At 44.9% G+C, this 25,648-nt stretch overlaps 1 protein-coding gene and 1 long non-coding RNA gene across 2 annotated transcripts in view; both read right to left on the bottom strand.

Moving 5' to 3' along the window:
• Positions 1-2,692, bottom strand: part of ROCK1 (Rho associated coiled-coil containing protein kinase 1) — a 93,063-nt gene extending 90,371 nt beyond the window's left edge. The window contains exon 1 of the mRNA XM_005446182.4: positions 1,540-2,692. Coding sequence (XP_005446239.2) covers positions 1,540-1,632 — 93 coding nt within the window. The 5' untranslated portion in view covers positions 1,633-2,692. The remainder of the gene's footprint in view (positions 1-1,539) is intronic.
• Positions 2,693-14,160: 11,468 nt separating this feature from the next.
• Positions 14,161-25,142, bottom strand: LOC129735754 (uncharacterized). The gene is made up of 4 exons (XR_008731606.1): positions 24,570-25,142; positions 23,833-23,888; positions 23,507-23,678; positions 14,161-17,259 (listed from the first exon to the last, which is right to left on the bottom strand). It is a non-coding gene; the product is annotated as an uncharacterized LOC129735754 (long non-coding RNA).
• Between the last annotated feature and the right edge of the window lie 506 nt (positions 25,143-25,648).

Below are 25,648 nucleotides of genomic sequence, written 5' to 3'. Positions count from 1 at the left end.
GGTCCTCATAGTATGGCCAGCACTGAAGCACATACTAGCAAACCAAGTCACGGTTAAGGTAAACCTCTGAACTCTCAATTGCATCTATACTCTTGAAATCTATCAGTAGAAGCTGGGTGTAAAAATGTTGCATTTGACAGTAGTCTTGAGTTATCAAAATTGACACAGTATACCCTAAGCACCAGAGCTCTTCTCATTAGCTGTGGTTCTAAGATGACAGATACCTAAACCGGATCAAAAGCAGCAAGTTAATTAGAAGATGCAGTGCTATTTTCCCTCGTGCAGCAACATCCACGAGGCTCTGCTTTTACCCTGGGATATAGGTTTGACCTGCCAACACCTCAGAAGCTTGCAAATCAGTAATAAACTAAAGAAAGTACACATTATTATGAACTTGTTCAGATTTCAATGGATTCTTTTCACCTCTCTGCCTTATGCTTCAGCGAACTTTCCGCTAACAGACATGCAGCAGGAGATGAAAAATTACTATTAAGTTATCTCCACCCCCACACCTCCCTCCCCAAACCCAAATGTCAGAGTTCATACTGGGAACAAATTCAATTTACTTGTTCTCCTCTCTGACAACAGAAAGCCAAAACAAAAAACACACTAAAGAACTTCTCTCACTTGGTACAAAGAAAAGAAATTCTCTACTTCAGCACAAAAGCACAAATAACAATTTGCTACTATTTAAGGGCATCTCTAGGCATATCTAAGTACTCGGCTACATCCCAAACAAATTGGTTGTATTTGGCATACACTTTGTTGAGGTACTTTCTATAATCAGAACTAAAATACCATTCAGTTTTGTCAAGCAACTACCAAATGATGTTGGGGTTATGTCAAGAAGCATTATGGCTTTTTTTCTTATGATGCAATTATAACACTGACAGCACCGGAGAGATCCATTGAACCATGAGATATGATCAAGTAGGAAAACAATAAGCAAGCAGCCCTCTCTCCCAGGCCTAGCACACCAACTAGTTTAAAATGCATTTAAACCCCTGCCATGACTACTTCCCCACCTGTAAGGGCATATTAATCTTAGAGCTGTGTTCTACTCGTCATTAGTTAGCATTTGTAAACGTCTACGCTAAACAGGCTGAAGTCAGTGCTGCAGTGCTTAACCACTGCACAAGAGGACTACACTCAAAAAAAGACAAAAAAAAAAAAAGTTGTCGAAGAGGGAATCGGTGTATCAAAGCCATTTACAGTCTTCTGTTTACCCACAGGGCTGGCACTCACGAATAATGCCTCTGCACAGTGTCCACCGCCCCTTACGACAGTCGGGGAAGAAAAGAAAGGTGCATGAAGCAAGAGACATGACAAGTCCAAGGCAGGACCGGGCGGGCGCCTCCTTGGCATGAAAGCCGCTCTCCCTTGCACGGTTCACGCACCCTCAGCTCAACGCTGAGTAAACAAAACGCTAATGCGGAGTTTAAGCAGAACGGTGACTCAGCCAGGAGTGCGAGATTTGGTCCCACAGGGTAAGAAATTCGGGGAGACGGGACCAGGAGCCCACCGGCGCTACCTACTCACCAGCAAACAGTCCACGTTCACTTCGGATTTGGGGTCCTTTAAAGTCACGTCGATTTTTTCAAACCGGGACTCAAAACTTTCTCCCGTCGACATGTTTCCGGAGATAAAACGTTTCCCTTATTCCAGAGCAAAGTTAAGGTTAAAAACAACCAAAAAGTAAAAAAACAGGAACGAGCGAGCACAAAAGAGAAACCACACTGCCTGTCACAGGCTGAGGAGCGCTGCCCGCAAAATCCCTTCAATCACAGAAGTCTCCGAGGCAAGTCCCCGGGCTGCCCCGCCGAGGGGCGAGCACACCGGAGGAGGGTCCGCGGCAGGGGGGACGGGGCTGCTTCTCCCCCCTCCTCCACGCAGGCACGCACCGTCCGGGGCTGCTCACAGCTCTGCCGCAGCAGGTTTCCTCTCCCTCCCTCCTCTGCTCGGGCCCCAGCGTCTCAGCAACCTCATTCTCCCAGCCGGGGAAGCCGCCCTGGGAGCCAGCGTAGCGGTTCCTCCTCCTCGCCCTGCAGGAGCGGCGGCGGGTCGGTGCCAGGGTCCGCAGCGCAGCTTTATTTCCGGAAAACCGGTAGAAAAAGCAACAACGGGGGAGGGAGAAAAAAAAAAAACAACCAACCAAAACCAAAACAAAAGCCTGCAGACACACCACCAAGGCAAAAAAAGGGAGAAAAAAAGTAGAAAAATCCTCTCAGCACCGCGTCTCAGCGCCGCGGGGTCGGTCCTTCGGCGGGCACAGGGCGAGGGAGCCCAGGGCGGGCCGGGGGGAGAGGCTGCCCCTCCGCCGGGCTGCGCCGGCCGGGCGGGCAGCGCTGCGCCGCCAGCTGCACGCAGAGGCCGCCCCGGCCCCCGCTGCGAGTGCCCCCGCGGGCAGGGGACGCGTCACTTCAGCGGCGGAGCGACGGCAACAGCATCTTTCTTCCTCTCCTCTCCTCCTCCTCGCTGCGCGGCCGCCTGCGGCTCCTCGCTGCCTCCCGCCGCTGCCAGCGCCGGCTCCGCTCCCTCCCGCTCCTCCGCCTCGCGTACGGGACGGCAGCCCGGACCACTTCAGGACCGACCCGAGGTTGCAGCGTGAGAGGGAGGAGGGTAGGAGGTGGCTTAAGGGGAGGGGAGAACGTAAGGTCCGGCCGCGGCGGGTGTGAGCAAACCTGCGAGAGGCACCAACATGTCCGCCTTCCTGTTTGAACAGCCGGGGGGGGCGGCCGGGGCGGCGGCGCAGGGCGCATGCGCGGAGGGAACGGCTGCGGGCCGGGCAGGCGGGCTGGGGGGGGAGGCGAGCGGTATGCGCGAGGCGGGGGCGCGCGGCCGCCGCTCCTCTCGCGCCTCCCCGCCCTCCCCGTTCACCCGCCGCCCAACGGTCGGCAGGGGCGCGCGCGCGCCGTGCCCGCGAGACCCGGGAAGGAGAGGGGCGAGCGGGCGGGAGGGGCCGCCGCGGCGGGAGCGAGTGGGCGGCTCGCGCCAAGCGGCGGCGGGCCGCGTTTGACGGCCCGGCGGCAGCGGCGGCAGCGGGGCGGGTCTGACGGCCCCGGTCTGACGGCCCCGGTCTGACGGCCCGGCGGCGGCGCTGGGCCCTGCGGGGGGTGGAACGCGCCCCCCGAACCCGCTGCCTCTGCCGGCCCCCACGGCGGCTCCGGCGGGCGCTGCGCGCAAGCGAGGGTGTGTGCGCAGCCCCGGGCCGGCGTCCCGCCGGGGAAGGCGGCCGTTCCCGTCAGGGCGGCATGCCGGAGGGGCACGCAGCCCGCCACCCGCCTGCCCCGGCTCCCTGGAGGCGCCTCAGAGCTGTCCGCGCCTTCCTCTGCGGGAAGCTGCGCGGATGGGCCCCGCACCGCCGCGGGCCCGGCCCCGCCGCCAGGCGGGCGAGCGTCGCGCAGCGCAGGCCTCGCTGCTGGCGGGGCACAGGTGCCTGCGAGTCACCCAGATCGGGGTGCCCGGGGAGCGTCTGCGGTCGGCAGCCTTGGAGATCCTCCCAAGCCGCCTGGACACGGCCCCGGGCAGCCGGCTGTTGGTGACCCTCCTTGAGCTGGGGCGGCTGGAGAAGGTGCCCTCCAGAGGGCCCTTCCGACTGCAGTCGCTCTGCCATCCCGTGTGCCCGGCGAAGGAGGGGGCACCTTCCCCAAGAGCAGAAGCTCAGGGTGTGCCAGATTTTCTGACAAGAGCCACATGCAAGGTAGCAGCTCACTCGGAAAGAACAGAGATGCAGCATGACACATGTAACCTGTGCAGCGTCTTGGTGTTTTCAGTTTAAAACTTCCACGCTGGCTGCAGCAGGGACCATTTCCTCAAATGAGGAAATGATTTCAAATAGTATCAGACAGAGGACGCTGTACTGGTTCAGTTCTTTGACTTCCACTGCAGTTCCAGAAATGGCAATGGCGTTTTTGCAAAGATCACTAAAAATTACGTAGAGAATGTCAAGTCATTAATCTCTGGTCACTGAACAGTTGCCAGTAGCAAACCTGAATCACTAGTGCTATGAGTTATTTTCAATGTCACGGTTAAGAAACAAATGATCTATAGCCCCGTGCTAGGGCATTTGAGCTATTCAGTCTAGGATATGCACTACTTTCTCTCTTGCTTTATTCCTAGAAAAAAATAAATGGTATTCTACATTTTGCTTTTTCTTGTCCACAGCTGCCTGCATCTTTGTTTTTGTTTTCTAATGAGAAGTATGTACATGCTACAACAACATTACACTCGTGTTTACTTTCACTCGGTTTGTGCTGGCTATTACCACAACCCTTTGATTTGGAGGGTTTGGTCGCTTTTGGAAATGCAGATGTTCCATTTCAGCAACCACAGTCCAAAGGGAACATCATCTCGTGTATTCCGCAAGCGCAGGGTGTAGGCTTGGGATCATTTCATGTGTGATGCAGCAAGTAATTCCTAAAACACGAAAAAAATGCTTCATACAGTTCTCATATTAAACAAGGCGAAAATCATAATCAGAGATACAGAGCCTAATTCGCAGTGCTTTTGGGCACCTGTTGAGGTGTTAAAACATCCACAGGGGTGACGCCAGGCCTCAGCAGGGTGACTGGAAGCACCTAGCTATAAAGAATGCAAAAGTCATGAGGCTTGTAGTAGAGTAAGGAGGAAGTCTGAACTGCAGATTATTGGGCAGGATCACCCTGTAGTGACACAAGTCCTGAGCTGTGCTCCAGGTGCTTGCTTATATGTTTTATCCTAGGTCTACAGAAAATGTACAGTACTCTTGGAAACGCAGAACTTCTTCTGTCCTCTCCAGGCCTCCCTGCAACAAAGCTACATAGGTCTTACTCTCAGTTGCCCTTTGCATTACTTTTTTCACAGTGGCCCAGCTTCAACGCAGTAAGTGGAGAGAAGCACCATCCCATTGGCTTGGTAACATGGAGAATCCACAGCTACGTGAGACCTGGTCACTGGACAGGCCCAGCCTCACATGTTTATTTGCTAGTGAAGGATCTTGCTGCTAGACCAGTACCCCTGAGTACCTCTGCCAGTGTTTGTGGTGAGGGAGCTGCTGTGCTCGTGCTCAGCTGCGTGCAAAGTCTATGTGTTTCAAACACGTCTGTCAGACTGGGCTTTTCTCACGACTGTGGTGCAGTAAAAGTGCTTGACTGTCTCAAATAGAATTTGTGTGGGAGGTACTTCATCCAGCTGTCTAGGAAACACTGAGCACTGCTTTGAAAATGTAAAAGGGAGGCTTTGGCTACAAAGAGCAAAAAGGAAAATTCTAATTTTAAAAGCAGGTATGGGTTAAGTGTCTAGTGTGATAGGGTTACAATAAAATTGTAACACAAGAGTGTAATGAAATAGTTATTTATGCGCTTGGATCTTGAAGCTCATTCTTGGGAACTTCAGCCAGACTATTTGTACCTATGTGATTAGGAACTTGCTATTTCTAGCATTGGCCACTCAGAAATCATATGAAGTTCCATCCTACATAACCATTCAGTGCATTGAACACAATGTTTTAGTTTGTTTTTTTCTTCCTGATTACAAATAAACTAAAAACTGGTCATTTCTGCTTCCTGCATTTGTTGTGTCACATATTTTGGAATTGAGCTAACTTTTGATGAGTGAAATGGAAATTACTCAACATATGTATGACGTGATAACATTGAGCTGACCAAGAATGCAAGTCTGAAAGGTAATTTTTTCTCTCTTAAAAAGTGTGTAATCTCTAATTCTTGAAAGTGTCTCTATGTAAACTTATGTCCATGCTTAGTAAACAAGCAAACTGATAATAAAACATGAATCGTAGTCCTCATATCCATGTTGTCTTGCCTATTTTATGTTTAAATGCTGTTGCTTTTAGTGTGATACAAATAAAGACAAATTGACACTGACTAAAAAGCTGATTGTTTGGCAGAGACTGCAATTTCCTGTTAAATACAGAAGATCAGTAAACAGAATTACTACGTTGGCTTCTTCTAAAATATTATACCATACATACATAACATTATAAAAAGTACATGTAATTGCATTTATTGTGTAAATAGCATTCATGTGCATTACCCCATTTCGGAAAATGAGCAAACAGCAAGGACACAAGAGCAGCAGAATACTCAGCACATATTAGCTTGGCCCTCTCTGAGCAGATACTGTTACCCCTATCCTCTCATGAAAAAAGTAAGAAAAATTAAGTGAAAGAGCTTGTAATAAAGTCAAAGGCAATCTAGTTTTTGTAGGTCACTGAGTGTGCATCTTTAACGGCATACACTCTCAGAAGGAGAGAAAAGGCTAGGGTACCTGAGTTTCTGGTGTAACTACTGACTTCAGAAGAGTTACACAAGGCAGAAATGAGACCATATCCTGTTCACCATATTAGGCCAAGTTAGTAATGCATGATCAACCTTCACATTCAACTTCCTATTTAGTCAACATGAAACCTACAGCAGTTAAATCACATCACGTTAAGCCTGCCTTTGGTCCACCGCTCTGTCTCCTTGTTTGCTGTGCAAAACTGCCTCAGGTTTGCCTCAGCTTTAGTCCCCTGGCCAGTTAATCATGGTGCAGGCTGGTATTACTCGAAACTCTGAGATGAAGACTGTGGTCAACAAATGCAGTCCTTGGGCAAAATATTTTACCATTGCTAAAGTTCATCTGTGCAACGGAAAGGCCTTTTGCAGAAGCTCCCTACTTCAGGCAAGGAATGATGACTGCTCATGCAGACATATCTGAACTGACTTCAGGTAATGACAAAGTCACACTGACATTGATCTCAGTGTGGTTGCAAAATCTGAAAAAGAAAGGCTGTGTTAGGGGGTGAGTGCTGGTGGCTCTAAGTAGCTGATTTAAAGCTGCCTGTGACAGCAGTGCAGCCCCCTCGCCTCCTCTGGGAGCTCAGTTACTCACTTAAAAAACTCCGCAAGGAATCACAGAATGTTAGCTGGATGTGCAGGGTGCTCTGAGTATTGAACATATTAAAATGCTCTGTCAATAAGCGAGAGAAAGCAAAGAAATGTGACAGATATTAGTCAGATCATTTAGTACACTGAGAAAAGGCATCTTGGTTCTTCCAGGATGAGGCAAAACACATGAGGATGATGGAACTAGATGAGGAACTAGAACAGAAATAGAACCACATAGAAATGACATAGGCAATAAAAATTGCTAGCAAGAGAAAACAAATTTGGATACAGTAGATCAAAAAAGAATTTTGCATGGATGGACTGAAAAAAAGTAGTACCTTTCAAGTATCTGTAGATGCTGAAACAGTGCAGCATATACATACATAAATATGTGTTTTTCCTGTACATCACTACCTTTAATAAAGATGTGAGGCTCCAAGCGTATGACCTTGCATATTCCAGTGTATTCCAGCTTCCCAACAAAGGGCAGGTGCTGCTGTTTCCTCCTACAGCACAGTAGATTATCAGGCACCATTGTACTTCTTTTTGCATCTAGCCCTGGAACCCTCGAGAGAAACTGCTCCCGCTGCCTGCAGCTGGTGAGCAGTAAATAAGAAATGGGGCATCTGAATCTTTGGTGCGTATTCTTGAATGAGCTAGAAATAGGCAAAACAGAAATATCGCCTTTTGAAACTTTTGCAATGGGCTAGTTTGATGGAAAGTATCAGGTCTGAAAAAAAAATGGTGCCAGGGAGGAAGTAAACTGGATTGGATTGTCTGCTCCAGTGCAAACACAGATGCATTTGCTGCCAGCAGACAAGGCCATAGTTGTATAAACAGTGCAGTGTAGACACTCCCAAAGTAACTTTTGCTGTATCTGGAACGGAGGGAAGCTGTGAGCCCAGAGATAGATAGCAATCCACAGGATAAATATCTGGTCACCATATGGCTCAGGCCAATATCGACCACGAATGCATATACAATGCAGGCTGCCTTTGCTTTTATGCTTTAAAAGTGCAGAAGAAAAGCCTGTGACCAATGTATGGTAAAAGCTCACAAAGTGATTTGAAATCAAATCAAAACAAAATTCCACTGGAATGCTGAAAGCTTCATACCTCAGTAAGGACAATTTCCGTGGCAAATACTGTTTTCCCACTGAAGCCACTTGGTGGGTACAGAAAATGTTAAGATGCCAGAAATTCTTCTTTCACCCTGGGAAAAAGCTTTTTATTTTCACTATCCTAAGCTCAAAAATGGCCCAAGTACTTCTTGCTTGAAGTCTTCAAAAACGCAAACAAACTCAACTCTAAGTCCATGGAAAAAAATTGCCTGAAAAAATAAAGGTTTCAGAAGGTTAGGAGTATATTAAAGCAGGAGCTAAAAATTAATCTTCTAATGGTATCATCTATCAGGATACAAAACATATATAACATATTATTTGCAACTTTTTATTTCCATTATAGGTAGAGTGATTACCATCATTATAGACGTCTTTGCAGTTTAAGCTGTCATGAATCTGACCTGCTCTGCTATTAATTTGTTAGCTATGAATCACCTACAAGATTAAGCATTTTTCTTCTTATTTCTCCAGTTCTTAACCCTAAGTGCTCTCTCCCAGAACAAATTTCTCCCACCTCACCTTACTACTACTTCCCCCACATACACATATCACATTTCCTGTGGTTGGATTAGTTTTGCAGTCCTTGCTCAAATAGTTGTTCTTCTCAAGACAGAAGTTAAAAGTAAACTGGGCTGAGTTTAAAAGTAAACTAGCTTTGATTCTCCTGGCTTTAGTTTTATGTATGTTGTCCTAAATATCTATACTCCCCGTAAATGCTTTGCTCTGCTGAAGACTACGTCAAATCCATAAAAAGCTATGGTGTTATCTTGAGCCTGGGAAATATTTAACGATTTCAGACTTCAACAGATAATTAACTTCTAAATGACACATTTCCTAACTTTGCTGGAATGAACGGAGTGGGCTTCATACGATCCTTCTCTGGACAGAACAGTGGAAGTTGCAGTTCTTGATGAGCATGAAGTTTTACAGCACAAATTATAGACAACTTCTTTTATATCACGAAGCTTCATGGCTATATGGTTTGAGTCTTAAATGTAATGTACTCAAATGGCGCTAAATATGCAGTTTTTAAAAACTCATGTGTTTCATATGACTGTCTTCCAGATATTAAAAAAATATTTTGAAAAATTTAGTCACCAACAAAGAATTCAAATTCACTGCAACCACAGGAATTGTAAATTAGTCAACTTAGTCATTTTAGGTGGATTTTAATAACTAGATCACAGAAGCTAGATTACTGATTTTGTTCACACTCAGGATATTTCCATATTCTCCTATTAATCTCATGCCACTAGACAACTGAATAAGTTATTTTACACCAACACTACCACTGTTGTTACGTTTGTTGAGTTCTACTACTCTTAGAGCACATCTCTAAGCTTTGAGAGAGGCTAGTCTCAGGGGAAAGAGAGGATTGACATTTTATTTTTGTTATAATTTTCTTTTCATTTCACCATAACAACCCAAACCCCATGAATTAAGAGTCTTATAGGTGTGATCACAGACAGAAAACTACATGTATGAAAGTGTGAGCAAGCTCTTTCTCAGGTCTAGAACCAAAGGGTTAATCTCTTTCATCTTTTTCTTCCCCCTTTCCCCTCCTCGAAGATAAAAGACACCAAACTTCCTACTTTTTGTTGCAAAATGCCATGCAAGTCTGTTGGGTAATTCAACTCTTAATACTTGGAAGGTGGCAATTTTGTATCAGTTTTACCCCATTATTGTGCTTCATTATTATTACATCAAGTCAGAATAACTGCCTTAAGGTTGTTCAAAATGGAGGAGGAGGTTCCTAGACTCCTCATCTGGTGAGAGTAAAAGTAACTGACAAAGGGACAAACTAGAGGCCAGGAACAGACCTCTTGCTGAGATCCATTTCCACAATGTGGTAGACCCAAAGTAATACCTTCTTGATGGCTAGTTTTTAGGCAGAGGGGAAAAAAGAAGCAGCTCAGCCTAATTCTTCCACAGACTCCATCCACCAGGACTGGAGAAAGGCAGGATTGTCCTAAGCAGCCTCTAAGCAAGTGCTGGTGCTGGCACAGGTTAGGAGAGCTTCCAGCACAGCTGGTGGTGTAATAGACTCTCTCCAGCACTGAGCCAGGTTTTAACCCAGCAAAGAATCCAGCCCTGCATAAGCAGCGCAGTCTGCGCAATACACAAAATCCACAGCAAACTCTGTCAAGGGAGTTACTACACCTGATCCTGAATAGGTGTAACTGTGTTGATTATGTGGGGTGGATGAGTGTGTGGATAAAAGACATTGTTATGGGCTTGGAAATACAGAGGAAGCAAGTAGAAAGAAAAAAAAATGTTCAGAAACAGTCGATTTATATGAGCTTGGTTTTGTGTGTCTTACATTTCGTCTGTAATCTTCCCGAAGTGACTGTGTCAGAGATAAAATTTTTTTAAGGGCAGAATTACATTTGAGATGCACTGTCCAAACCTTGTGCTGCAATCTTTTGAAAATTCATGTTTGCACTTTTCTTCACAGTAGATTTGTACTGACAGTCCTAACATATCATAGTGCGCCACAGGGATAGATGAGGCTGCTCTGTGAAGCACTGGACTAAAAAAAGTACAAGGTAATTGGCTCATTCACGGCCCGCGGCCATACGAATGCTTGCAAGATTGCTTCTGGCCAGTGTTCTAGCACCTTTACCATAGAAACAAAAGGTAGCATGGCAAGCAAAGCTGTCCATCAAGAGTCTTGTAAAATGAAAACATAGCTGGCAAAATGCATATGCAAAAGCAGTGTTCGTAAAGAGTTACATTATTACACCTCTATGATGTTACTCCTCTTTGTGTGCCAAACTTTGGTGAAACCATGGAATAATTAAGAACTAAAACACTTTGAAACAAATTATTGAAACTGCAAGTACTATGTCCAAATTATTATGGAATTTGGGTTTGTTTTAATCAAGATTTTGTTTACCTAATTTTTTGTAGTTCCCAGCACTCCTTTGTGGTGGCCACGCCATGATTTTATACTTCTATGAAGGTACCAGCATATACTGGCTGCACTGTAAAATGGCCACAGCAACCCAGACCACGTCCGCACTGCCCTGGCAGAGGTGATGGTGAAATCCAGCTGGCTGAAGTCGCAGCAGTTGCATCCTCTTACGCCAAACCTGAGTCACCTGCTAGACCCAGGCGATAAGACCAGAAGTTTTTCCTTTTGCCAGTAAATATGCATGCAGAAAACGAACAGACAACTCTGCACCTCCAGATTGACCCAAGCGTGTTTCTACCCAGCTAGCTGAGGTACCCGCAGTGGCAACATCAGCCTCCACTAACCATTGTGCTAGGTGCCCAGGCCCCAAAGCCCATGTTGCCACAGCTTCGTGCAGCTGCTCTTCAGCCAGCTGGATTACACCATCGCATCTGCCGGGTGCCGTGTGGACGTGGTCTGAAATGATGTGGGCATTTTATGGCACAGGCAGACGAATGCTGCTACCTTTGTACGTGTAGAAATGAAGGCACAGCCACCGCAAGGGAGTGCTGGGAACTACTTCAAATTGGATAAACACAAGACCTTTTTCACTGAAACAAACCTGGACCTTCACAGTTTGGATATGCTACTTGTATTTTCAGTAATCTGAATACAGGAATTGCAAATAGAAATATATCCAATTATAAAAAATCATGCAATTATAAGTCAGTGGTCACTGACGTTATCTGCGCTGCGGGTAAATATGGCAAGAATGTCTTGTGGCAAATATTTCGACTCCTTGATGACCACATGATTATTTTTGGTTAGCTATTACTATTTCCTTCTTGACTCATTCCTAAAAGGCATCGAAACATCACAGCCTTATCACTCAGTAACTGCAACCGTCCTTAAATCAGTTTTGCAAACCTGCATCCAGAACATCTCCTACCAGAAGGGTGTATGCTCTGTGTCTTGTCAACTTGAAGCCCCCCCCTTTTGTTTGACGTGAGCTGTGTGATCCAGCCTTTCATTCGGGCTTGTTGAGACTGGACCGAGCCTGAGGGGGCTGTCTGCAACGCACTGGAGGTAATGCCACACCACGGGAATATGAGGAAAGAAACATTGGTCTTGTGCAGTGGGGGAGATGATCAGCTATTGGCCACCATTCTTCTCAGCTGAGTGGAGGTTTTAATCCCCCCGTCCTGCCCTTGGCAGCCAGCAGATCATTTCACAGCAGTCATCTTTATAGCGTCTGTGTCAACGTGGTGGGGTGCCTTGTACTTCTGAGCATACACTTAGTTATTGTCTTTTTCATGTCCTGATCAGACTATTGCAAAACTCTCTACGCAGACTCCCCAAAATGAGTCATGTCTGCCAGCATGGATGTCTGCAAGATGTCTCTGCACAGAGGTGCAGAGCCATGCGGGAAACGTTGGAGAAGACCACCCCGACAACACAACAGCTTATTTATTAGAGAGAGCACCTTAGTGGAACAGGGAAGGGCTAGCATGTCTGCACCAGCTGTCAGTTAGGTTCCAGGTAAAATGTAATGGGCTCATTGTGACCCCCAAAGCCCTACATGCCAGCCTGATTGCCTCGAGGGCCACCCCTCTGTGAAATACATCCCCCCTTTGCATCTGCGGAGAGTCGAAGCTATGCTGTGGAAGGGTGATCCCCCAGAGGGACTCGGGGCACTGGAACATGATCTACTCTGCACCTCTGGGTCGCCCCAACCTTTCCTCGCTGTGGCGTATTGTGACTTGCCTGGCTTTAGACGCACCGTCTGCGAGACTTTTCCTGTACATTGAATCCTACACTGTGAGAAGGAGCTGCATTACTCATACATAGTTTCAAAACTGTGGGTAAACTGGATGGTTTCTTGCTCCCGTAGATGTATGACTTCACCCTCTCTATCTTCCTAACTTCATGCACTGGCACGGCTAGATTTATAAGATGATCCTCTTTGCTTCAGAGGCCAGATCCATGCTGCCTTATCACCACCTGAACAAGAATTCCACCCTTATCACCTGTTAAGTGGAAGGATCAGTGTGTGTTGAAGTGGAGCTGCTACGTGGTATCTCTTGGTTTCTATCTGTCAGTAAATTAACTGCATTCAGTTGCAGTAACTTGGCTTTTCTTAGTATGTTATTTCACTTCTTGTTATTTAAACAAGAAAAAAATCGGTTGGCATGGCAAAGTTTAAACCCTTTAAAGCACAGTAGGCTAATACAATAATGTCTCAATATTGGACAAGTGAAAAATATTTTCCACTCAGTGATTCCTGAGCCTTCCACAGCACAGTTATCTGGACAATTTACTCATGTTATTTGTGAGGAAGTTGTGATTAGCAGTGTGCTGTTAATTGCTGAAACCCTCTGCTTTGCTGCTATAGTCCATAAAGGATAAAAAAATCTTAGGCAGCCCAGTCCATTTCAAGCCCTACAGTTTACACTCACTAAACTACTAGGACCAAAACTATATTCAGAAATTGTTCCATCCTACTCTGTGTGCTTCCTCACTCTGTTTCCTAGCATCTCTTTCCAAGCATGTATTGGATAACCACCTTACATGCAGAAAATAACATCTGTAAGACTTATCTTGATTTTTTAAATGCTTATTCTTCTGTCCTTGCTCAAAAAAACCCCAAATTACAAAGCTATGTACAAACTGGTATTGAGAAATGGTAATGCAAATTTACACATCTTTGACATTCAATAGCTGTTTCTAGTAGTCTGCCTTTGTCCTTAGGATTTAATTAAATCTCTCACAGAAAACAGAATTTGCTAGTACTTGACCTTTGTTTTCAGAGCCCCAAAACACAAAAGGCATTTAGAATCAATGACAAAGCACAAAACACAATGCACTCCACTTAGTGCTCAGGGCAACACAATGCTCACCCTTTATTTGGAGAGACCCTGGGTTAAAAAAGGATTAATATTAAGCCACAGTATTATTTTCTAGGTCATCTCCTGAAGAATCACAATCACGGCTTCAAGCTGATTATACATTGTGTCCACTAGCACATGATGCCCACTACTACCGCTCAAGTAATCTATTTCTCGCTACGTAAACTATATCACCCTCCACTCTTTATTTGCCTTCACTGGCTTCCTTCCTGTCTCTTAACTCCTCACTCCAAGGTCCTCACTCTCTGCTTAAAGGCCAAACATAATCCCCCCCTCCCATTTCTGCTCCCACTTCCCCTTCCTCCCAGCAGAGCCACCCACAGCCTGCTTTGCTGCAGCAGCCTCTCCCTTGTGTTTCCTACCTGCTCCCTCCTGCATCCCTTTAGCTTCTCTTTACACCACTTATATCCCTTTCCTACCTGGCTTTTCACAGATATGCTTCACACTTTTTCTTTCTTTTCTCACACCGACTTCTAGGTGGGTTTTTTTGTCCTCTTCTTCTGCACTTTGATGTTACTGGCAGAGATTTGGTGGATTTGTGTTGAATAGTAACTAAAGAAAAAGCAAGTAAAATTTTAATTCTTGCAAAACTCATTGAAACACATGTGAAAATTAACACTCAGCTAAAACGAGAACTGGTGGAAACCTAGTTAAGGGAAAGCATGGTGTTCAGTGGCCTTGAACCACATAGAAAAAGGTCACTGAATGAGAAGCTACAGGGAATAATTTTGCTTCCCCCTTACAAGAGACAGTAAGCCACACATTAAATTTATCCCTTGAACTAGGAGCAGTTTGAAGGCTGAAGCTCTTCTTAGCCCTCGCAGGGAGGCCCACAGTAGGAGAAAGGTGTGCTCTTCCTATCGCACCAGCCAGCCAGGCTCGTAACGTTGCCTCCTTTACCCTCTCTATCATTTTACCGTCCCAAGCCGCAGGGAAGCCCAGTCACAGCTTCTCTCCCACTCAGTGGCCGGCTACACCTCTCCTGCTATGCATGCAGCTGGGGGAAGTTTGCCTGCTTCCCTGAGCAAAAAAGTGTCTTCCTTGTGTCTTCTAGAGCAGTGCTGCCCAGCACAGCTTGCAGCCCTCCAGTTCACAGCCTGGCTTCTAGCTGAACTAGAACCTGGGCATTTTTTTTTATTATTTTTTTGTCATTTCTTGTGGGAGTAGAAGAAGCAACAATTACAAGCTAATATATTTGAGGGAAATGCTTTAAATAATTTAAATTATATTGTAACTGATGTTTTTGCCACCTGCAGAAGGATCCCCAGGTTTGCTTTGGCATTTGCAGACCCTCAGTAGTATTGCTCACAATTTAAACTGCAGAGGGGCCTCCTACGTTTAGGGCTTCTGGGATGCCTGTTTCTGGCCCATACAGTACAAATCATACATTTGGGACCTTCTGCAGGAAAAGCAGAAGGTGTCCACAACTTGTGAAAGCAAGGAAGACTGGGGGAGATGCATTCCACAGACAGCGTAGCGCTGGTCCCATTTCCATCCTCCCTGTTGGTTTAACTAGAAAAGCGTATTTTTTTCAGAACAGATTATGCTCGTAGGTCATTTACACAAATTCCCATAATGTCTGCGCCGTATCTGAGTATTTGCCGTGGCATTCTAGAGGGATATATATATGCTGAAATCCACCTCTGCCTCTGCTGGCAGGAGCTGCTGCAAGGATGTGTGAATCACTAAGGTGTTCCCAGTCTCTGCAGGCTGTTTTACCAGCTGCCAGGCAAGCTGCAGTGCTACAGCCCCCCTGCCTCCGGGACTCTCTCGTGGCCCTCTGCCGGGCTCTGCACAAGCAGGGGCCTGATTCCGCAGACAGATGAAGGAGGGAAAGGCAGATGTTCTCCCGAAGGAAAAAAAAAAAAAAAAGCATGAACTCAAGAAACATCCTGTACCAGAACTACACATGCCTACAGAAAATGCTCCACGTTACTCTGCTACAGAAGCTGTCTCTCCAGGGCTTGCTTTTCCTTTGATATTCCTATAAGCAGAAATAGCAAATAACAAATTGGGAATCAAAACCACCCTCAAAGCCCTCTGCAGTCAACAGAAACCAGTAAAAGGCTGTTTTTCTCCAGCATTTTTACTGTAATCTATTAAGCTATTTCCAGATTGCTTGAACCAAGAATAGCCAGAGTATGTCAAGTCCTCCAGTACATGGCTGTACCCTTCAGTTCTCTGTGAGATACGTTTCCAGGCAAGTATACAGGCCTTGACAACTACATCAAATGTTCAGGTCAAGAAATGTTATGTCCAAGAGGTAGATAATTTCCCCCCTGCTGTGTCCAGGAACAGGCAATATTCTACAACCCAGCTCCTCTGCTTCTTCCCATCCCATACGCCAGTCACTGTTGTTTTCTTTATTCTTTGTCCAGAGCTTTGACCTCTGATTGACTTTGAAGTTTACATACAAGGAAAAACAGTCAGGCAGCTGCTAAAACAAGCAAGGAGAGATCAAACGGTTCTGAAAGAATTAAAAACAAACAACTTTTATCTTTTTCTTTTGTGTTTACCAATACATTAACAGTTCCAGATAGATGGAGAAGTACACCAATGTGCATACATATATGTAAATGATAACATTAAAAAATTACATTAAAATAGTATTGTTTAGATTAGCACAGCTGAACATTGAAGGATAAGGAAATTAGGAAAATTAGGAAATACCAGATTAAGATTGCTATGCTAATTTATTTCTGCCACTGGGTGTGATTATCCTGTGTTGTACAGAATGAGGCATGCGTCCTGTGGGAAAGTCTAAAATATGACTGTGTCATGGAAGGGTTTGTAAGAAAACATATGCACATGGGGAGGGACAGAAAAAGATTATCCAGAGAGTCTTAAATCTGCCGTTTTCTAATGTATCAGGAACAGATGCTGTAGCCTGAATGACAGTATTTAATGACTGGGGCACAGGGAATCGGATGTCCTAGCTTGTTCTTTAGGGAGAAAAAAAGTAGAGGAGGGAAACTCCCTGTGACATGTATACAGAAACACAGATTCTTGCCTTTTATTCAATAGCACAAGCTGTCATTGCAGGCATTTTTTTCCTCCACATTGGAGTGGAGGTATGATGTCAGGCATAAGTAGGAGTTGTTTGGTCCAGATGCTGGAGCTGGAAGACTGATTAGTAGAAATCAGGTTTTGTTTCTATACCTTACTAAATCTTTCTAACCCTCTTCTGTATTAAATCCAGTCCAGAAATTTCATCCTGCTTTTGCTGTACAGTTTCTCCTAGCGCTTCATCGCCTATTACTGTTTTGGTGTGAGTGAGAAGTCAGGTCTTTGAAACGGTGATGTTGTCCAATTACTATATTGGCAAACTGCCTTGACCTTTGCTGCAGAAACCAACAAGAGAAAATCAGTGGTAGTTCCCAACAGCTGCCATTTCAGTGAGTCTCACACACAAACTCACAGAACACAGGAAAAACTTTGTCTCTGAGATGAATGATTTTGACTTCCAAAGGCCTGCTGAAAATAAGAAAGACGTTAAACTTCCCAAAAGATGTCACATTTCCCAAACACCTAAAAAAATATTTCTACAGATATCATGCAATATGAATAATAATCTAAACCAGAATGCTTTTATTAAAAATAAAGTTCTACTTGCTTCCTTAGAAGTTTCCTTTTTCCAATTTAGTAAGGTTACGCTGGCCTGTATAATATGAATTCTAAAGCGCTCTGTAACTTGGGATGGAGACAAACCTGTCTGTGCACTCTCCTGCCCCTTGATATTGCTTATACAGTTAAGATAATTTCTACACTCAGCTAATTCAAATCTGCTTTCTTAAATGCTTAAATAGTGCTAAATTATAGGATGCAAATCCTAACAAATGACAACCTTCTGCATGTCATTTTACCTCTCTGCCGTAGATAAGCTATTGTCCCTCATATAGCCCATAAGAAACCATGAAAAAAAAGGCAGTTTGAATAAATGGAAATGCATCTTCTTGTGTTTTTTTTTAATGCTGAATTTCACAGATTGTTAAGATAGGCTATGTAGAGCAAAGTATCACCATAAACAGAAGGAGAAATCTTTTCAGTATTAGTTTCACAGCTGAAGCAGTTTTCATACAGCTATCTTCGCCATCTATCCCTTGGGCATAAAGGCAGTGAAAGAATTCCTGAAGAAGGGAAGGAAATTGCATTGGTCAAGATCAAATTGCAAGCATGCATAATTTGATGTACTAATGACTGTCCACCAGATATCACTGCAGGAGACTTGCCAAGTTGTTAATTGTCCCAAGGACTGGAGTTTGATGCTTAACAAACATCCTAGTTTCATTGTGGAATGAAATCTCTGAGAGCTGCAAAAACTGCTTGTCTCAGTTGAATGTGCAGTAGTGAGTAGCACTGAGACAAATCCTGATTTTAAATGAAAATCTCCTCTGCTTGCAAGTAGTAGCTCCTGGTAGGATTGCTGTAGAGATAGGAAGTCTAACTCCATAGCTTTGGTATGTGGAGTCAGTACAAGACTCCAAGGTTAACTTTGCAGCTTAAGATTAACTTAGACTCTAGAGGAGCATGTAATTTTGTATGGCTCTTTCCACTTTTGACAATGTCAGGTTGTGCCATAGAGACACTCTCACGTAGCACAGTGAAGTCCTTTTTGTGTAAAACAACTAAAAACTGTATTTCACAGTCTTTGCGTGGCAACCTGCAAGTTGCAAACCTTGCGTCCTTAGGTTGCAAGATGTCATTTGTCACCTCTCATCTCCAGACATAAAAGCCAAGAAACAGAGAGGCTACTTTGTTCACTGTTTTCTGAAGCAAAGAGGTCAGACAACAGTCCATTAAAACAGACTGATGGTGAATAAAATATTCCTAAGCACAGGAGACTCTTCTAATCTGACTTCTGCTAAGCAAGCCTGCTATTCATCACCCCAGTGCTGAGCAGCATACATAATGAGAAATATTTCACCATATAGGAGGGAAAACTGTCTCACTTTGATAGCTAGAATTTGATCCCAGATATTAAGAAAACTCTGACCACACTAATTGCTGTCTGCATAGATCTGCTGCTCATGGAGAGAGCAATAGCCTTATATCAGCCAAGGAACTGTTGTCCAGTTGGTGAGTGATATGATCTTTCTCTCTCGTATATCTCCTTTCCACCGGACGGAGGAGAATATTTCTAGACATATGTTAAAACATCTGATTTGTGGTAGTTGCTACTGTGGAAATTGTACACATGGGCCTGGATTCTGCTTTTGGCTGAAGAAAGTTAGGCTGCAGAGGGAATACTCAGAATTACCCAACAGCTATCACAAATATGCTGGATTACTGAAGCATATAGGTGATCAGCATTTCTCAAGGGTACCAGTTAGAAGTCAAGTCCTTTTCCTGTGATAGTCTTCAATTCCTACCAATATTCTTCTGAAAAAAATTTGCTAGCTAATGTTTATCCACAGCCTGTATTCACGATTGTTTCAGTTTCCTCTCTGTATAAAACTACACAGAAAAAAATGATCCAGGATGAGATACATGAATTACTTTCTTTGCTGAATATATTATCTTTGCTATGATATTCCTAGACAGAGTTCTTGGAAACAAATGTAAGATCAAATAGCAATAAATAATGTTGAGAAAAAATAAAATAGAGGAATTACTGAGCTGCAGTGGTCAAAAGCTGAATCTTCATCAGGAATACATCCAGATGCCTAAAAAGTGTGCACTTCAAAGCTCTGTACATCTGTATTGATGATAAGTAACAGTCATATCATGGCCATTCCATAACTGCTGCTGATTCCTGAAATCCTTGTCTATTTCCAAAGGATGCTGTCCAGCGATCTCAGTTGATCAAACTGTTAAGCATTTTCCTCTAAAGCAAGAGAACCTGGCAGCAGCCTGGAGCTCAGCCCAGAGTAGGCTGGACAAGTTGTGAGGTGGGGAGAGCTGCGGCTGATCCTGTTTTTGTTTCAACTGGTGCTTGCAAGAAGGTATTTATCCTGATACACTTCACAGGCTGCTCCAACTTGTCATAAGGCTTTTCTTTCTTTCTGCAGCATTCAAGAGATGCAGGACTTTAAATTGTCTTTCTCTGGTTACTCTAAATCATATTAGCCTGCTGTATTTTGTGTAAGCGTACCCACTAGGGACCAAGGAGCTTGGGGTAGCTTTATCAGGCGGGTGAAGTTGCTGTGCCTGCCCTTCCCCATATATATGTGTGCTCCTGCGTGCAGCACCGCTTGGGGACCACGTACCAAGGAGCAGATTTACCCCCAGCACAAGGGCAGCTCTCAGGGAGGAAAACCCCATAACCTGCCCTCTGGGGGATGCACAGCCAGCAGAAAGGGCCACCAGTGCGGAACCTACACAGCAGAAAGGCCATCCTCTAAGAGAAAAATTTCCTTGGAAGCTTGGAAACATTTTGTTTCTAACTGCCAGGGAAAATTTATCTTTGGTTCTGGTGCCAAGTTACATTTTGGCTTGCTCATGCTGAGGAACTTTCTGGCTTGGAGAGAGAAGAACAAGAAAGCAGGTAGGCCACAAGGCTCCTTGCTGCCTTTTGTTTTGCCCACCTCTGGGCTGGTGTCTTTCTCCTTGCTCTGCAGCAATTCATGTGGGAGGGGGAAGAAGCGACTGCAGCAGCAAAGCACAGCAACACACAACAGAAACTGGAAACAATAACCTGCGTATTGGGGCATGGTGACCAGCAACTCTGCCGCGAGCCGGGGATAATAGCCCGGGCACAGTAACCCACACTTACAGCTGGGAAAACTACTTGATGTGCTTCCAGGTTTGCTGCCTTGTCCTCCTCTTACACCTTCCTGGGGAGAGGTGTGGAGCTGCTGCTTGCTGCCAGCCCCACCATGCACCTTGAAAGAGCTTCTCGGTGCGCTGGCTACTTGCCTCTGGGAGGTGAAGAATTTTGGTTTGCATAAATAGTTTGTATTTTATTGTTATAACTCACCCAATCATAGATTGCATTCATTATTTATTTTATTATTATAAGGTGTTATGTAGTTATGTATATATATTCAGTTCTCTAAGTCTGATTTGGACTGCTGGCTTTGCTTTTTCTGAGGGAGGAAGAATCCTTGTTGTGAGAAAGTATATATCCAGCCTCAGAGGAATTGCCAAAGGCTTGAGACCCAAACGCTGTCTTCCTGCACTAGGCAAAGTGAGAAGATGCCACCGGTGATTATTCCCTTGGGGTGAACTGAGGATGAACAACAAAATCTGAGGAACACAGCCTGAAAAGGGGTGAATTTGTCTGCTCTCCCATCCTGCTCTCCTCTTTGCTCTCTTACCCAGGATGTTGGCTTGGTCAGTCTCTGTGCAGACGAGCTTTTTCTGGTGGGAGCTTAGCCTGGGACACTGGGGTGACTGAGAACAACTGCTGAGCAAGAACATTCAGCACTTTAGTTTGAGCAAAATACTGTTTACCCCTTTCTCACTCATTTGCCTCTCCCATTTCCTTGTTTCTCACTGGAGGCAATGGCTGCCTGAGGCATGGGAGTACCAGCCGATCCCACAGCTGCTATGACTGTTGGATTGGGAAGGGCATGCCAAGCCCCACAGAGTAGCCACCAAACACCCAGGACCCTTGGAAATCTGCTCTCTTTGCTACGTGGTCCTGTTACCATGCCCACGTTACCCCTGTCCAAAGCCCCTTACACATAGGGAAATGTCACTGAATGGTATGATCTTCTTCATACACATATCCCTCCCTGACTAGGGCAGTCTGTCATTTACTTCTAGGTGCTGCTGCACAGCATGCTTATGCATAGCCAGAGCTGATCCCCATCGTTCCACCACCACGTCACTGCCATGAGACACAAGCAGAGCACCCTGCTCTAGGTGCATCCACCTACTTTAGCAGGGGGTTGGACTAGATGATCTCCAGGGGTCCCTTCCAACACTGACCGTTCTGTGATTCTGTGACCCCTGTGGATACTGGCAGAGGGAGGTCTCTAATCCTAGCTGTGCTGGTGCCGGCACAAGCATCCTTCATTCATGGGGAAGCAGAGAAGGAAGAGGCTCAGCAACTAGACCTGTAGCGGCCTGTGCTCAGAAAGTCTCAGGGGCTCAACTGTTGGCACTCAGAACTGCCTTCCTCTGGGTGTCTGGCCCCCTTCTGCTTACTCCTAGCTCTTTTTCAGTCCTGCCTGTCTTCCTTGCAGGGGAGACCGGGAGGCTTGGGCCAACTATCCCTGTTTACACTGGATAAAGTGGCTTGGGCTCTGGTTCATCAGGACTGGTTCTTGCATATCTGGAAGGTTCCTTACTCATCACAGACACCACCACCCATGGTGAAACCCCAGGTCCTCACAGCAGGCCATGAGGGAAACTACAGCTTGCCACCAGCCAGGCCAGACTCCTCATCAAGACACTTGACACCAGCAAGAGCAGGAGAGCTCAGGAATGAGAGCCCAGCTAAGCAGCCCTGGGCACAGCACACACATGTGAGGGTAAGGGTGACCTTCATGCACAAGGGATCCCGACTCCCCATGCCTGTGTTTTTTGTCTCCCAGTTTTAAATCTGACACAGAAGATTTGCTGGACCCGTCTATGCCAGCTTCATAGTGTATACAGAATGGATCCAACCCACCTAGCATCAGACCTGTTGTGCGCTGGCAGCTGCTGTTAGGGCCTGCCTTTCCAATTGGGAGGCGGATGCTTTTGTCTGTGGACATATGCCTTAATGTGGCATTGGAGCTAATGTGCCAAGGATTCTTTCTATTGCAAGAAGAAATTTGTGGTGGAACCACTTTTCCTCTGAGTTAGTTACAAGACTCTTTCCTCGGACACAGCAGAAGCCAAGCAGCAGGACGCAGTTCTTTTGCTTGTCCCTACCAGCTCCTGCCACGCAGAGCTCAGCCAAAGAGGCTCTTAATGTGAGTTTTCCTCAGAGACACATTCCCTGGTTTCCTCCCAAACCGCAGGATTTAATATTCCCTTGGTGCTTTATCTCACAGATTCTCCCGCCTTTTCTGCTTTTTTTCCCATATATTTCAATCATGCACTGAACATTGGCCATAGTTGCTTCTCCTCTCACACGTCTTATATGTCTGCTCTGCTGTGGGCATTGACTTGCTCCTGTGTTTGGGGTGGAGATTGGTACTGTTTGTATGGTCTAGCTATGTGGAAACCCCTTTTCGTGGAACAATCTTAAATGAGGGACAGCGGTTAGTCGACTACATAGCTATTTAAACTATAAAATAGCCAAGTTCTTTGCAAAAGTCCACTCCTAACTGTCATGGACTGCTCACCCAAAGTTGAAAGAAACTTCTTGCTTTGATCCCCATGTTCTATGTCACATATAGGGATAAGAATCCGTCACTTCACTAGTATATTAGAAAGATGAAGAAATATATGTGTATGTGAAACTCCCAGATATTATAATAGTAAAAATCATAGAAAAGCCTGGGAAGGAGATAATATTTTGTCCTTGGAAAACAGGGCTTGGGTCAGAAGAAAATCTGATGCAGAAAAACTCAGTTCTACCACAACGCTTTCTTTCTTTTCCTGCCAAATATTCAGCCCACCTCCTGATGTTGTACGACATGGGGGAACAACTAGGGTAGAAGCAATTGCGCTACCTCTGCCAGATTACAGCAGCAGAGATCCCCTATTCACCAGGGAGAATCTACTGTGGGAATCTCCAGTCGGTTTAAGTTCATGCTCTGCTTATGCATGCTTAAGCAGAGCAAACTTGGCAGGCTGAACCATCTGTCCCTTAGGAATATTGAGAGATGAATGTAAACTCATTTACCTTGCTTTTTCATTCCACTTGGGTTACTTGCGCTGTGTACTAAGTACATCAGCATCTGGAGTCACTTTGAACAACAGGAGAAAGCATTTTCCGGTGTCATAAGTAGAATTTTGTACAATATTTATAACTTGCAAAAAGTCAAGGCGTCGGCTGTGCTTTGTTTCCCACCATCCTGGAAAAAACAAACAAACCGAAACCTATGTAGGAGGTTCGTCATCTCCCAGCGTTGGGGTTTTTTTGGGGGTATAGCTAAATGGCTGGTAGCCATTTTGCCTATGAGCCTGTAAAACTGAAAGATGTAAAACCAGCTCCTGAATTTTCCTTACCATTCTCCCCACCACCACCATCTTCACTATCCATTAACCTGGCTCATCACTGAAAGCTGAAAACACAAAAGTAAACATTAGTTAATGAGGTTTGCACCTGGGGAAGGTAAACAAAGCTGCTCTCCATTCTTGTGAGCTCTTGAAGGGAAAGTTGCTGTTCTAGGAAAGCAAATGTCAGCACAGAAAGGGCAGGTCTGCCTGGGGTAGAGTGTTAGATTTTTTTCATTTTTCTGATTTCATAGGCAGGGAATGATGAGGAACAAAATCTTTCCTAAATTTGTCTCTCCAATTAGAAAATATGTATTTGCCTTATCTTTGTTTTCAGTGTAGCTAGAAGCAGAAATTGTTGCTAATCTAATTCCTTACTCCTCTGTAGTTTGGGACATTTCAAATCCATATTTTTCATCCTGGTTTTTTTTTCTCAAATAGAGAGAACTGAGAATTTTCTTGGACTTAGAGAACCAAGACTTTGTCTGAAATGCAATAATATGGCACATGCTAAACAAAACAAGTCTTTGTGTACCATCGTTATCAAAACATTATAGCAGCAGGAAATAGCTAGACATGGACTCTCCTTTGCTAGTTAACTGCTACTACAGATCTGTTAAAGTTCAACTCATTTTACCTCTAAATCCTATCGAAGTATTTGAATGCTTTGGCAAAGAAAGAAACAGCCTGTAAGATGGGTCTTTACAAAATAGTAACATACATATTAAATCAGCATGTTTTCACCTTACCGTTTCCTTTATTCAATCCACACTTCTCTGAACGTGACCTTCACTCTTGAGCCCAGGCATGACCTCCCTCCTGCCTGCCTGGTGGAGCATCACCAGCGAGCAGGCAGGAGCCCCCCAGGCAAATGGGCCCCTTTGGGAGCTGCAGATCAGGGCCAGGCTCACCCCTTCGGGCGTTGGTTGCCACAGCCAGGCTCAGTCCCGCTCTTGAAGATGCTGCTGTGAGCTGTTCGCTGGAAGAAGCGTGCTGTACGGTTTAATTCCCATGTCAGAGTCTGCTCTCTCTTTCGGTGCTTTCCCCTGTGCAGGACTATGGTCTGAAAGAAAAGCAAGCTCTATAAAAGCAGGTGTCCCTAGGCATACATTCAGGGATGGATTTTCTTCTCTTCTTCTGGTGCGCAAATCAGGGTGAGGATTAACTGCACTGAAGACAATGGAGCCAAGCCACACAAGTCAAAGGAGAGTCAGACTGTAGCTCTAAAACATCTATTCCTATTACTTTCCAGACTTTTATTGCTGCCAATATATAAATCTTTGTATTAACGAACTTCAAAGATTATAAAGCCCTAATTGTGTGTGCAGACTACTAGTAACGCAGTGTGCTGCTGATGCATAAAACACGCATAGATAGTACACAAATACACTCAGCCTGGGATTAAATTTAGCTTCAACCACACAAAAGATATCTTTATAACTAAGAATGATGGGAAGAAAGATCTCATTCCAGACCAGATGAACAACTCATTTTTTCACTGATCCTGGATTTGGCTGACCTGACTCAAATGTGACCTAAGACATTTCTTAGTGCTTTGGAAATTGCATCAACATACTTGGGTTGGAGATGCCACAGTCAGAAAAAAAATGAGGATTCTATTTTTAAAATTCTGCTGTTCCTTTTTAAAATAGATCAGTGAAGCATAACTTTTCTTATAGCTGTAATTTTTCAGGCTAAGCAAACTCCAGTAATTTCAAAGGCAGTGGGAACGAGGGGTCAGTTGGGGCCAGCTGGAAAAAAATTAACTCTTTGTTCTTTTCCAGTAAAAGCTTTTGTCCTGTTATTACTGTTGAAAAGAGTTAGCTTA

This window comes from Falco cherrug, chromosome 3, assembly GCF_023634085.1.
Source record: "Falco cherrug isolate bFalChe1 chromosome 3, bFalChe1.pri, whole genome shotgun sequence".
Taxonomy (NCBI): Eukaryota; Metazoa; Chordata; class Aves; order Falconiformes; family Falconidae; genus Falco; species Falco cherrug.
The sequence above is the reverse complement of the archived record's forward strand: the minus strand, read 5'-3'. Positions and strand labels throughout refer to the sequence as shown.